Consider the following 11,584-nt stretch of genomic DNA (forward strand, 5'->3'; position numbering starts at 1 on the left):
GGTGCATGCACAGGGTAGAGAAAAGAAAAAACATTATCAAACAGAGCAAATATATCTTTATAACCCTGCAGCAACAAAACTCCTACCACCTTATATTAAAATACCATAAGAAAACATTACAAACCTATTATATGAAGAAGCAGAATGTTGCTTAATGGTTTTCTCATTGTTCACTGTTATTTCTGTGATGAATTGCTATCCATTGCTATTGTCAACACTCATTTACACTAGTGGATGTATGTGTATTTGTGTATGAGGACAGATACACAAAATCTGGTACAGATCCTCAGGTGATGTAAACTGTCGTGGCTGCACTGATGTCAGTAAAGATACGATTTCCTCCAGCAGGCAATTTGCTTTTCTGTATGTAAAAAGCACAGAAACTAGGTGCTGTTTCAACTTTGCTCTTAGACACTTACTGTAGACAAATGCTCATACAAATACATTCTCTCTTCTAGGTGCAAATATACATATCACCTTGGAATACACATTGCGAGTAATGACAGGAGCTTTATGATGCCTCGTATGCTGAAATTTATAAAAAGGATCATTCCTGATCTATCTGCCCACTCTTATCTGTAACAATAGATCTCCAACTGCTTTGCTACAGATCTTAGAATACAGAGATGAAACGGACTGTCCAGCATCACAAGTCTGTTAAAAATACATTTAGGAGGAATTAAACTTTGATCTTAAGACTGTTAGTCCAATGCTCTAACTAAGAGGTCTTAAACAGAGTCATTGGGCAGAACAAATCCAATAGTCAAGACTCTCACTTTCTCACCTAGGGCTTAGTTAAATGAAATTACAAACTCCAGAATAGACAAATACAAGAATATTACTAGTTTGTTTCAAGATACACCTCTTTGAGTGAAAAATTTATATATAATTTAAAAAATACATGAAAAAGAAAGGGAAAATGGTCACATTTCAGGCTCTGTCTTCATAAATGAATCTTTTCTTTTCTCCTTATTTGCTCTTATATGGTTCCATGGAATGTGGACTAAGTAGCAATCACAGGGTACAGGTAATTTTACAACAAATGAAATATTTTCCATCTGTTAAAGAGAGGAATATTTCTGGCTTTCTATAATGTTTTCCTAAGGGAGAAACAATAAAAGGTTTCATAACTGAGAATGGAAAAAAGATAAATAAACCACTGCTGAACTAGGAAAGAAAGGAGAAAACAAGCAACCTAACAAGGCATTTATAGGGAAAATAACAGGAAAGCAGAAGATGAATAAACTCTACATACAGAAAGATTAAGGTAGAGAGACAGTAGTTCTTTTCTACTGTTTCTACTTGGATTCCAAGGCAGAAGGAAAGAAAATAAAACTGGGAAATTTCTACAGTCTAACACAGCTGTTTGTCTAGAGGTGTTTCTGCTTGCAGAAGTGTAGTTAATTTTATCATGTGAACACTTTCTTTTGAATGAGTAGGTAGAAGCCATAATAGAATACCAGACTTCTAGCTGACAGGCTCTGGTCTGGCACCATCTAAGGACTAGAAGACCATCCCAAGGCTAGATTTCTCTGGCTTACTCTGACTAAAAGTGCAAATAATTTCAAATATGCTGTAGGTGTGAACGTGTACAGTCTATGCCTCATATAAGTAGCCACTTGCTGCATGCATAAACCATATGAATCATGCCTAAATTGTATATGTCTGCGTGCACATCATTTTATGAAGGACATGGAAGTATCAGTTGTTTGTTGCAATCTCAGAACAACGGGTGTCCTTCCACACTGTACGTGCTGCAAAGAATGGGACAGCCAGTCCAGGAGTCATCTGGCACTGAGTCCCTGGCACGAATTCTCAAGGGCATTGTTAATACCTATTAATTTGGGACATTTTTCCATTTATACCTCTTTCAAATGGCCATGCGTGAATTTTTTTGAATGCTAACAGTGTTGTCATGTGAGCCCATTGGTCCTAAAGCCTTCTCATAAAGCCTTACCTTGGATCTGCCTGGGAAGTGACACCAAATGGGCCAACACAAAGCATGTGGAAGAAACATACCCATGCCACCAGGGAAGAGCAGCCTGGCTGCAACAGAACATATAGCTGAGTGACATAAAAATATCACCAGCTTATCAGAAAAACAAAATAATGCATTTGTATCCTTCCTCATTTAAGCATTAAAAAATTCACCTTTTTTGCTGAGCCCTTGGCTTCTCTTGTTAAAAGACGGGTATGAGTCTTTGTTACTCCAGGCACTGCTCTAACTGGGCTCAGGACACACATACACAGGCAGTATGTGTCCAAAGCACCGCTAGACAGTATTTCACACAGATTCCTTCCTTGTTATTACTTCCTGAGGCTCCCATCCCACCCGTGAGATTTCCCGCAACAGTATTTTCAGTCTTGACACTGTGCTGCTCTGGACAGGACTTTATACAGCATCATATTGAGGTGCTGTCCCTGTGGGAGGAATTCCTTATGCCGTCTTTACTCAGCAATTTTATACCTAGAACTTCACCCTGAACCCTTCCTAAGCTGAGACCTTTTCCTTCTCTCACTTATCTGTTATTTCTTAAATATTGTTGTGAATCAGTAATTCCATATGCCTCTGCCTGGGATTTTACAGGCCCTGCTGTAGATACGAGGCAGGTGTGTTATGTCTGAAAGTATGTCTTAGGCTGATTACAATGTGAATGGAACCAATATGGATATATCTTTAAATGGGACATAGTCGCAGAGAGTCTACTTTCTTTTTATCTCTCGTTATGCTCTTTATTTCAAAATCATCTAAGCAGGGCTTTAGCATCTGTGTACCTATGCCAATGCAGACCTCTGTCATTTGAAACCAGCTTACAGCACTCTACCCCAGATAACTTTTGATGCTGAAATGATACATTGCTAGCAGGGATTTGCAGAACCCACGGCAGCACCAATGCAACTACTTCTGCTGTGTGAAAGCTCAAGGGAGTTAAACCCTGAAATAGGCTGGGAGAAATCTGAACCTGAAAGAATGAAAGCACAGGGCAAATGTAGCATTCCTAGTGCGCCCAAAGTGAAAGGAATGGGTATCTGGGGTACACAAGCCATTCAGAGTTGTTCTGGTTTTCTTTTTTTTTTTTTTTTCTTTTTTTTTTCCTTTTTTTTTTTTTTTTTTTTTGGTGCTGGTGCAATGCGCAAATATAGCAAAATATGTTAATAGTAAACCACAATATTTACAGTTATTGTTAGTATCCATTGAAATCAGTGGGATTTTGTCTAATGCCTTTACCCTGGAGATAATCCATAGAATAGAACATTAATGCATAGTTAAAAAGAAAAATTATGGAAAACAGCACCTCTGCATATGCAATATCTTCTTTTTAAAGTTACATAATTGAGCTTTTGAAATTAAACAAAAATATAGCAAACAGCCTCAGACCACAACAGCAACTAAGTGACTCTAACATTGTCGTTTAAAACTTGCCTCTTTACTAAAACAAAAAATACTATCCTAAACCATTACCAAATAAAATAAAATAAAATAGTTTTCAGCCCAATGCAAATCTAGATGAGCTTTAAGACCTCTGGGAAAACCTGATTTTAGAAAATTTCTTCCAAGAGTTCTAAGAGTTTGTTTTGCATGAGGAGGTATCTCATTGAGCAAACACAGGCTAATAATTTATTAAAGGCAGTACTTATATTCTTTATGTCATGCTAGACAAATACTGTTTCTATGCCTTGTTTTCACTGTTGGTGACACAGTTAAAAGAAGACTTTAATGCCACTTTAATGCAGAATGTTTGTAAATTGCACCCATGTCTTTTGATGGAAGGAACTATAGCAGATTATTAGCTATTATTCTAATTGTATTTATGGAAGTGAGTTTTTCAGCTAATGCATGGGCTCAAAATCTGAAGCCCTTCCATAGGCAGAGCTCCTACTGAGAGTTTAACTGATAAAAACCAGCAGGATTTGGGCCATTTAGACTTAATCTGCTAAATTCAACCCTGTGGCATTTTCCTGATACTCAACGAAAGGTACTGGAGATTGGCAAAGAAGGTAGTATTCTGATAAAGAAGGGAAGGAAAATTTATACTCACAGGATTTCACGATACTTTGGGATGGTCCCTTAAGACAAGAGGCTGCCTAGTAAGGGTGATCTAAGCTATGCTAATTTGGCAACCTGTATTTTTGAAGCAAAACATTCCATGACGAATGACCTTATTTTTTTGTTTTTAAAGCTGTGAGGCGCTTATGCAATAGACTCCTAAGGTAGAAAGAGACAGATGCCGCGGAATAATAATCAGCCTAATTCTTGCTGAGAATCTCTGCAAAAATCTTTCTCCTTGCCTCTCCTTTCATAGGTAAGCCCAGTGCTACCTTTCTCACACAATGCCATGCAGCAAGAATTAGTGGGCCTCTGCATAACTCAGGAATTCTTTCCTTTCTAGAGATGGGCTTGGTTTTTGTTCTCTTTTAAAATGTAGGCTTTTTTTTTTTTTAATGGCTTTTAAAAAAGAAAACTTATCAGTTTTCTGGTAAAAGCAAACAATGAAAATAACACTGAACTTCTCTTTAAAATAAGAGAGATGCTTCAGTTGTTTTTTCTTCCAAGCCCCTTACAGAAGACTGCCCCAGCGTGTCCAAAAGCTCGGGTCTTCACTTCCATCCAGGGCTTGAGGTGAGCTGAGCTGAAAAAAAAACCTCAATCCTGACTCAAAATGAGCAAAATCCCTGGGCTGTGTCTGAGGTGAGAAGGGCCAGCACAAGTACACTTAAACATGCTGCCAGAACCTCCTGTTTTGTGAGAGGCGGAGGAAATTCCATTACTGGGCAGTGACAGCCAGCCACTGCCTGGGTGCTGCTTTAACCCTTACTTTCAGCCACCGCATCCTGACATGCTAAAATATCATTTCTGTTCTGTTTAGAGTGGCCATTTTCTGTAGCCAACAGTCAGTTCCTAAGCTCTTGGCTAAGAGAAAAAAATTTAGATAACATTGAATTTCAGGGTTTATAATAGAGGGAAAAACATGTTTAGATGTGGGGACGAATGCAGACAGTGCAGATACCTAGTCTGTGTAGGTATTAAAGTATACATCCCCTGCTGTCACACAAAAGCAAAAATACAACTCTCAGGTTGGCCAGCTGGATCATAAGGGATATTGGGCATGCTGTCAATAGGTGGTAAGAGATTCCTCACCCTCCATCCAAGTTGTCTTTAAGTTAGATTTTGCAGTCTCTTTGATTTCCTTCTAACAGCCAGAGATGAGAGGGGATGAAATACATGTACAATCAATGGGGGAAAAAAAAGAACCTGCAGGAGTCAGAAATGTAGACTGTTTTGCATCTCTCATATTTCCTTTTCTATACAAAGATTTTGGTTTGCCTAAGCTATAGAGGGAAACAGAAGCAGTCTATTTTAACCTTCCTGAGTGAAGAACGCTGCAGGGATTGCTCTGTTATCCCCAGCAGCAGCCCTGACTTTCCACAAAAAGGGTCTATCTATCTGTCTATCTGAAAAATAAAGATTATCATATGATACACCAGCTATCAGCTGTGTTCTTAATGCACTTCTCTTTGTGCATTTTCATATGAAGAAAAAAATCTACAATTCCTCCCCCAGTCAAACCCCACTGCAAAAAAAGCTCAGATAAGAAAGAGGTATTTAAACTTATGCATAGAAATTGATTCTTCAATCTGTGTAATGACGTATGTTAGAAACTCTGTTCAGAAGAAAGGAAAGCCCTTGCCAATACGATGTTTCTAACAGAGCCCTCACTGCAGGGATTCACTATTGGAAAAACAGAGAGGTTGATTATGCATTTTTAGATGGGTTTCTTACTGTTTTGACTTCAGTGACTTATCAGCTATGCTATTCTGGATTTACACCAATCGGCATGAGTTCAGGATCTGGGCCTACGTCTTTTTAAAACTCCATCTATTGCATGATGAATAAGGGCCAGATCCTGCAAATGCTTACTACCTGTATTAATACTCTAAGTAGCCCACTCACTTCCATTAAGTTGTGATTGCAAAATTGTCTCTTACAGTGCAGTATTTTAGAAGTATGGATCTGTCTTTTTCGATTCAAGCATGCCTTGACCATACATACTCCTTTAATAGTATTCCTTTCAGTAGTAATTTCTCCACTGATTTTCACAGAATCACGATAGATGCTTAGCTGTTATGAAGTGGTGTAACTCTACTTACATCGCAGAAGCTGGAGCTGAAAATCCAGCTCCATGTTGTAGCTATGCTTGTGTATTCAAAACAAACATGAGAGAGAAGGGGCCCTTTTATTTAAAGTGTCAGACAAGGAAGATGTTTGGGGCTATACAGTGTGCTGCATACTTCATTTGTTTTGACGTTGCTATAACCAAAACAATAGAGTTCGTTCTAGCAAAGAAATTCCAATCTAGTTTTACTACTTATATTAGCCTCTTTCTTACATAAAAGAAGCCACATCAGAAACTATGCTTCTCTTCCTAACTTCACTAACTCTGGCTTTCAACCAGAAAACATTCCTCTGCTTTCAAAGTGCCTAAACAAAGGACAATACAATACTGAGCGCAGTTGTAATTACCAGCTGGTAAACTGATGGCGTATACTGGATACGTAATCCAAGAAAATGTGACTCTTCAGTAGTAGTCTCTTCCACCACCTATAGTGCTGGAATGTTCATCCCTGTTTACCATACATGCATGCATATAAACCATTATCAGTATTCAGTAGTAGTAGTCACGCTTTTTTCACTTAAGAGGAAACACCAGCAAAAAATACTTTGTCCTTTTGAAGAGCCGGATCAGTACCAGGTGCCACTCACCAAAAAAAAACCAAACCCCAAACCCCAACCCACACACAAGTGCAATAAGCATCCTAAATGACAAACATATGTACAGCATCTGTACCTCTATGAACATATATACCTCATGTGGAATATAATGCATACCCTAGACACCTTACATCAGCGAGGGCAGGAATATCCCGGCTCATTCCAAGGATGATGGGGTTTTTCTACAGATACCAGCGACTTAAGGCAAACAGAAGCTGCCACAATGCTGCCGTCTTTTGCAAAGCTTCTCCCTGCCTGGGCTAAACCGCACTCATCTTCGATCAAAGACTCATTTATTTACGACGGACAACGAGGGCACGGTGCTGTGCGTGAGCACCGCGGGTGAGCGGCCCGAGCGGGTTCAAACGGGCCACGGACACTTGCACGTAAAAATAAAAGCGGTGAACTAGGAGGCAAACGCCTCTTGGAAGCAGCAGCAACCCGGCTCCTCTTTGCACTCTGCCTGCTCTCCCCGAGAATGCATCGAGGGAGGGATTCCCCACCCACCCACACACTGCCTCTCCCCGCGCAAGGCTGCAGGGGGGTATAACCCAGTTCCCTCTTGGATCCGGGGCCGGGAAGAGCCCGCTACGCTTCTGTGTGTCGTCGTCCCCACCACCGCCCGCCAGCCCTGCCCGCCCCCTTCCCCCTTCTGACTTACTCCGGTCTCCGGCTCAGGACGCCTTTGCCGATGGCCTGGGGGGTCTTGTGCTGGAGCAGAGCGGCGCAGCAGCCCTTCTCCCTGCCGTCCTTCTCCGCGGGGTGCTGGTGGGGCTGGAGAGGGGGGTGCTGGTGGCCGGGAGCCCGGCCGCTGCCGCCGGGGCCCGCCGGTGCCTGCTTGCCCGCCGGCGGCGGCGGCGGCGGCGGCTGCGGCGGCTGCTGCTGCGCCGGGAGCTGTTGGTGGTGCTGGAGCGGGTCGGGCTGGCCCGGCGGCGGCGGCGGCGGCGGCGGCGGGGGCTGCTCGGGCGGGGGGCCCTGGGGCCGCGCGGGGGCCGCCGGCGGCTCGGCGGGGGCCGGCTGCTGCCCGCGGAGGTTGCGGTTCTCGGTGCTCAGCTCGTCCAGCCGCCGCTCCAGCTCGTCGATGCGCTGGCGCTGGGTGTGGATGAGGCTCTGCTGGTTCTGCACGATGGCGGTGAGCTCCTTCAGGTAGAGGACGGCGCGCACCGGGTTCTCCAGCAGGCTCTCCATGCCCCGGCTGCCGGCCCGGGCCCCCCTGCCCGGCCGCCGGCGCTCCGGCGAGAGCGGCGCGGGCTGCCGGGGAGGTGCCTCACCGCCCCACGCGCGCGCGCGCGCACACGCACGCACGCACCCCCGCGACCAACGGCCGCTCGCGCGCGAGAGAGAGAGCGAGAGAGAGCGAGAGCGAAGGGAGGGGAAGCGAGGCGGCTCAGGCGCCCGGCTCTGCCCCCACGCGCCACGCACGGCGAGGCCGGGGGAAGGGGAGCGGGGCGGGATCCGCCGCAGAGACCCCGCCCCCCCGCCGGCAGGGCCGCGCAGGCGCGGGAGGGCAGCGGGGGGGGTCCCGTCCCGGCGCGCGGGCCGGGCCGGTGTTTCTGAGAGGAAAGCTGGCGGGGCGGGGCGCCTGCCGTGCCCCCCACACACACACACACACACTCCCCCTCAGCGAGGCGGCGGGCGCCGCGCCGGCCACGTCTGGGAGGTGCCGCGTCGCTGCGCTGCGGAGCGGCCGGTGCTGAGGGGAGCCCTCGGGCAGCGCCTGCGGGGCCCTTCGCAGCCTCTCCAACACCCGTTCTTCTCTCCGCCCCGAGTGGCACTTCTAGGTGTTGCTATCCCTTTTTTTTTTTTTTTTTTATCCCAGGGCGACTTAGTGATTTTATTTTTTAAGTGACTTGAATAATTGAGGCTGCTCTTGGCTGCCCTGTTGATCACGGTCCTGGTTTTTGCTTACCTTGTTAGCGTGCAGAAGGCAGGGCTAACTCTGAACCCGAGGGAAGGACTTACAAAGCAAAACGCGTGTTAGAGGAACCTGCTTGCTTCCTTGCAAGTTCGTCACTCCTCTGAGCCTTTGGTGTCCTTTAGGTTCTTAGGACTCGCTGTGGAGTTTTGCTGGGGGTGTGGGGGCTGTGGATGTAATACCAGAGAAGGGACAGGCAGGGCCTTTGCTGCTAGACGCTGTGCAGGTTTTCTTAATTTCTGAAGAAATAACCTTCGCTTGCCCTTCCTCATCCACAGCCTTAAGAGTTCGCAAACTTACGACCTTGGGTCTGAGAAACTGTGTGCTTTCTACTACATTTATCAATAAGTAACCTGGCTAAGGGCAATAAACTCCTGTGTAGTTCCATGAACAATTTTTATGATTTCCATAAAGTGTAAAAAAGATGTCTCCTTTCCAATCACTGTGGTTGCTGAAGATCCAGGAGGTGTAATGAGCAGTCAGACCTGACTTTAGGCCAGCATGTCAGTAGATTTGACTGAGTGTACAAAAGGTGTAAGGCCACAGAACAAAAAGCAACTGTTTTTAAGTGGGTGATTTTGAGTGTAAAACTACTCTTGTTTTGCCTTTTCAGATCAGCAAAACCTGCACCATAGCAAGGGTTTCCTGAAGTGAGGAACCGAGTAATGTAAAGGAGATCTCTGATTCAGATGAGCTGAAAGGTATATTTCCAGACTTTTCTGTTCACAGATAGCCCTGGGAATGTAAACTGATGCAAACAGGATCACCAGGATTAGAAGCTGTTCACAGACTCCTCCTAAAAAAGAACTGCTATTCACAGTTCTCTTGCAAGCACTTGGATGTGGCTTTGGGGGATTGTGAAACATTGCCATATGTCCCCTGTGTGTTGGGGGAAGACCTCGGAGTGAACTCTAAGGAGTAAGAGCATTAAAATCCCACACACTTATGATTTTATTGGGAAGTTTTAGGGGAGACCTTCCTCCATCTCATTGCCTAGTGTGTCATTAACGCTTTGTGACAGGGAGTTGACTGAGCGGGAACTGGCATTATTTAACAAGGGGAGAGATGGTTATAGGGGAGTGTGAAAAAAGGCACGCACAGAAAGACAGGGGAGGTGAAAACACCTAAGCTATATTTGGGGAAGAGTGGAAGTGATCACTTGGGAAATTGTGCTGGTATGCTGACCTTTCAGAGATACTACTGAGCAGCATCACTTCAGTCTTGCCTCACAGGAACAGAGTCCAGGGACACTAATGGAAATAACGTGCTTTTGGCATTAATACATTCTGGGATGGCTATGGGTATGCTCACATGTGTATATGTACACCCCCCCACCCCTCCCACCCCTCCCTGCACACCCATTGTCCTTGTTAGAAGAGACTTCAGGCAGAGATTATCTTGCATAATAGAGGAGGCTGTTTTAAGGCAAGACCTGTGCAGAGTTCTTTGCAGTGAACATCATGTTCCTTTGCAGCTCAGCTGGATAAAAGCGGCAAAGAAGTAAGGGTCATAGACATAGTACTGGCCTATCTGGGTATAGTCAGCCAGGTTGTGGCATGTATTCTTAAGAGAATACTAACTATAAAGAAAAAGTCAACCTGGTTTGGATGATTGAGGATGGGGCAAAACAGCATGGAAGTCTTGTGTCACGATGCTTGAATGCCTATCAGAATATGTGACTTTTACTGCGCAGAGTGGACCCAATGTATTCATTCACTGTTTCTGCACCTTTAATTTGCTTGACCAGCCTCATTAGCCTGGTTTCTACTAATAAATCTTTGTCATAAATTAAACAGATACCTACAGCCATGGATTGGTAAGCTAAAACCAAGCAGGCTAGGAGAATCAGAAAGAAACCTGTTTACTGTGTGGGTGTGGTGACTGGTGGACAAAACTGGTAAGACCAGCCTTGACCTTCCAGGTTTCTACAGAGAAGAGGTGCCAAAGGAAAATGCAGCAGAATGCTTTTGTGCCTAACATGAAAGACTATGCAGGGATCTCCTCACAAAATTTCAAGAGGTAATAGAGTTGCATAATCCTCTGTAATAAGAAAATTCAGTGAAGACGGGGTATTCATTCAGGAGGAATCTGCACAGGATATCAGAAGGAACTGAATGTCATCTTCCACTCGGTAAGCAAGAATCCTGCATAGCTAGGAACCGCCTCCTCTTTTATCCAGCCATTGTTGTGTCCCTTTGATTATGCTGCCACAATACCTAGCATACATCATTTGCAAAGCTCTGCACATCAGTGAAGTAAGCTTTGCTGTTCTGTAGAAGGTGAATGTTAGGATTGTAGCCATCAGAAATAGGGAAATAGGGATAGAGAGTGGTTAAATGACTTGTCCAAGCTATGCAGGAAGCTGGGGGGACAGATCTCTGATTTCAAACATCTTTGGCATTTAGCCCAATCTTCAGGTCATTAAATGCTGCTGCTTCTCTCTTCAGGAGAGATGATATCTAGAGGGAAATAATGGTGAAGATGAGGAAAGTATGAATTCTGTTAAAATTATTTTTGCCATAGATAATTTGTTGGTATTGTATTTTTCAAAGTCCTGATTCTTTTCAGTCCATTCCAGAAAAAAGAATAATGAATAATAATGGATTAATTATGTTATTATGGAATAAAGTGCTTCCCTTATCCACTTAGCAAGGTGCTTGGGCATCGCACAGACAATTACAAATAAAGTGCAGGAGTAGTAATTAAAATAAGCATGAATTATAAAAACAAAACAAAATGCAAATGAGTCAAGCCCCAGGATTTAATGGAAAAGTCTAATACTACATGATTTAATTTTATATTTATTTAATTCAGTCAGAGGAGAGGAAATCCATAAATAAGGGTATACGAATAAGCATACACAATAGGGAAGCTAGTAACATCTTCAGGTGTTTCAT

The 11,584-nt window shown here is 44.1% G+C and overlaps 1 protein-coding gene across 4 annotated transcripts in view; it reads right to left on the reverse strand.

Moving 5' to 3' along the window:
* IQSEC3 (IQ motif and Sec7 domain ArfGEF 3) overlaps nt 1-8,039 on the reverse strand; it is a 106,323-nt gene extending 98,284 nt beyond the window's left edge. For all 4 annotated transcript variants that reach the window (XM_049822636.1, XM_049822640.1, XM_049822638.1 and 1 more), the window contains exon 1: nt 7,434-8,039. In XM_049822636.1, coding sequence (XP_049678593.1) covers nt 7,434-7,960 — 527 coding nt within the window. In that variant the 5' untranslated portion in view covers nt 7,961-8,039. The remainder of the gene's footprint in view (nt 1-7,433) is intronic.
* Nucleotides 8,040-11,584: the final 3,545 nt, after the last annotated feature.

Source organism: Accipiter gentilis, chromosome 18 (genome assembly GCF_929443795.1).
Source record: "Accipiter gentilis chromosome 18, bAccGen1.1, whole genome shotgun sequence".
In the NCBI taxonomy this organism is placed as follows: domain Eukaryota; kingdom Metazoa; phylum Chordata; class Aves; order Accipitriformes; family Accipitridae; genus Astur; species Astur gentilis.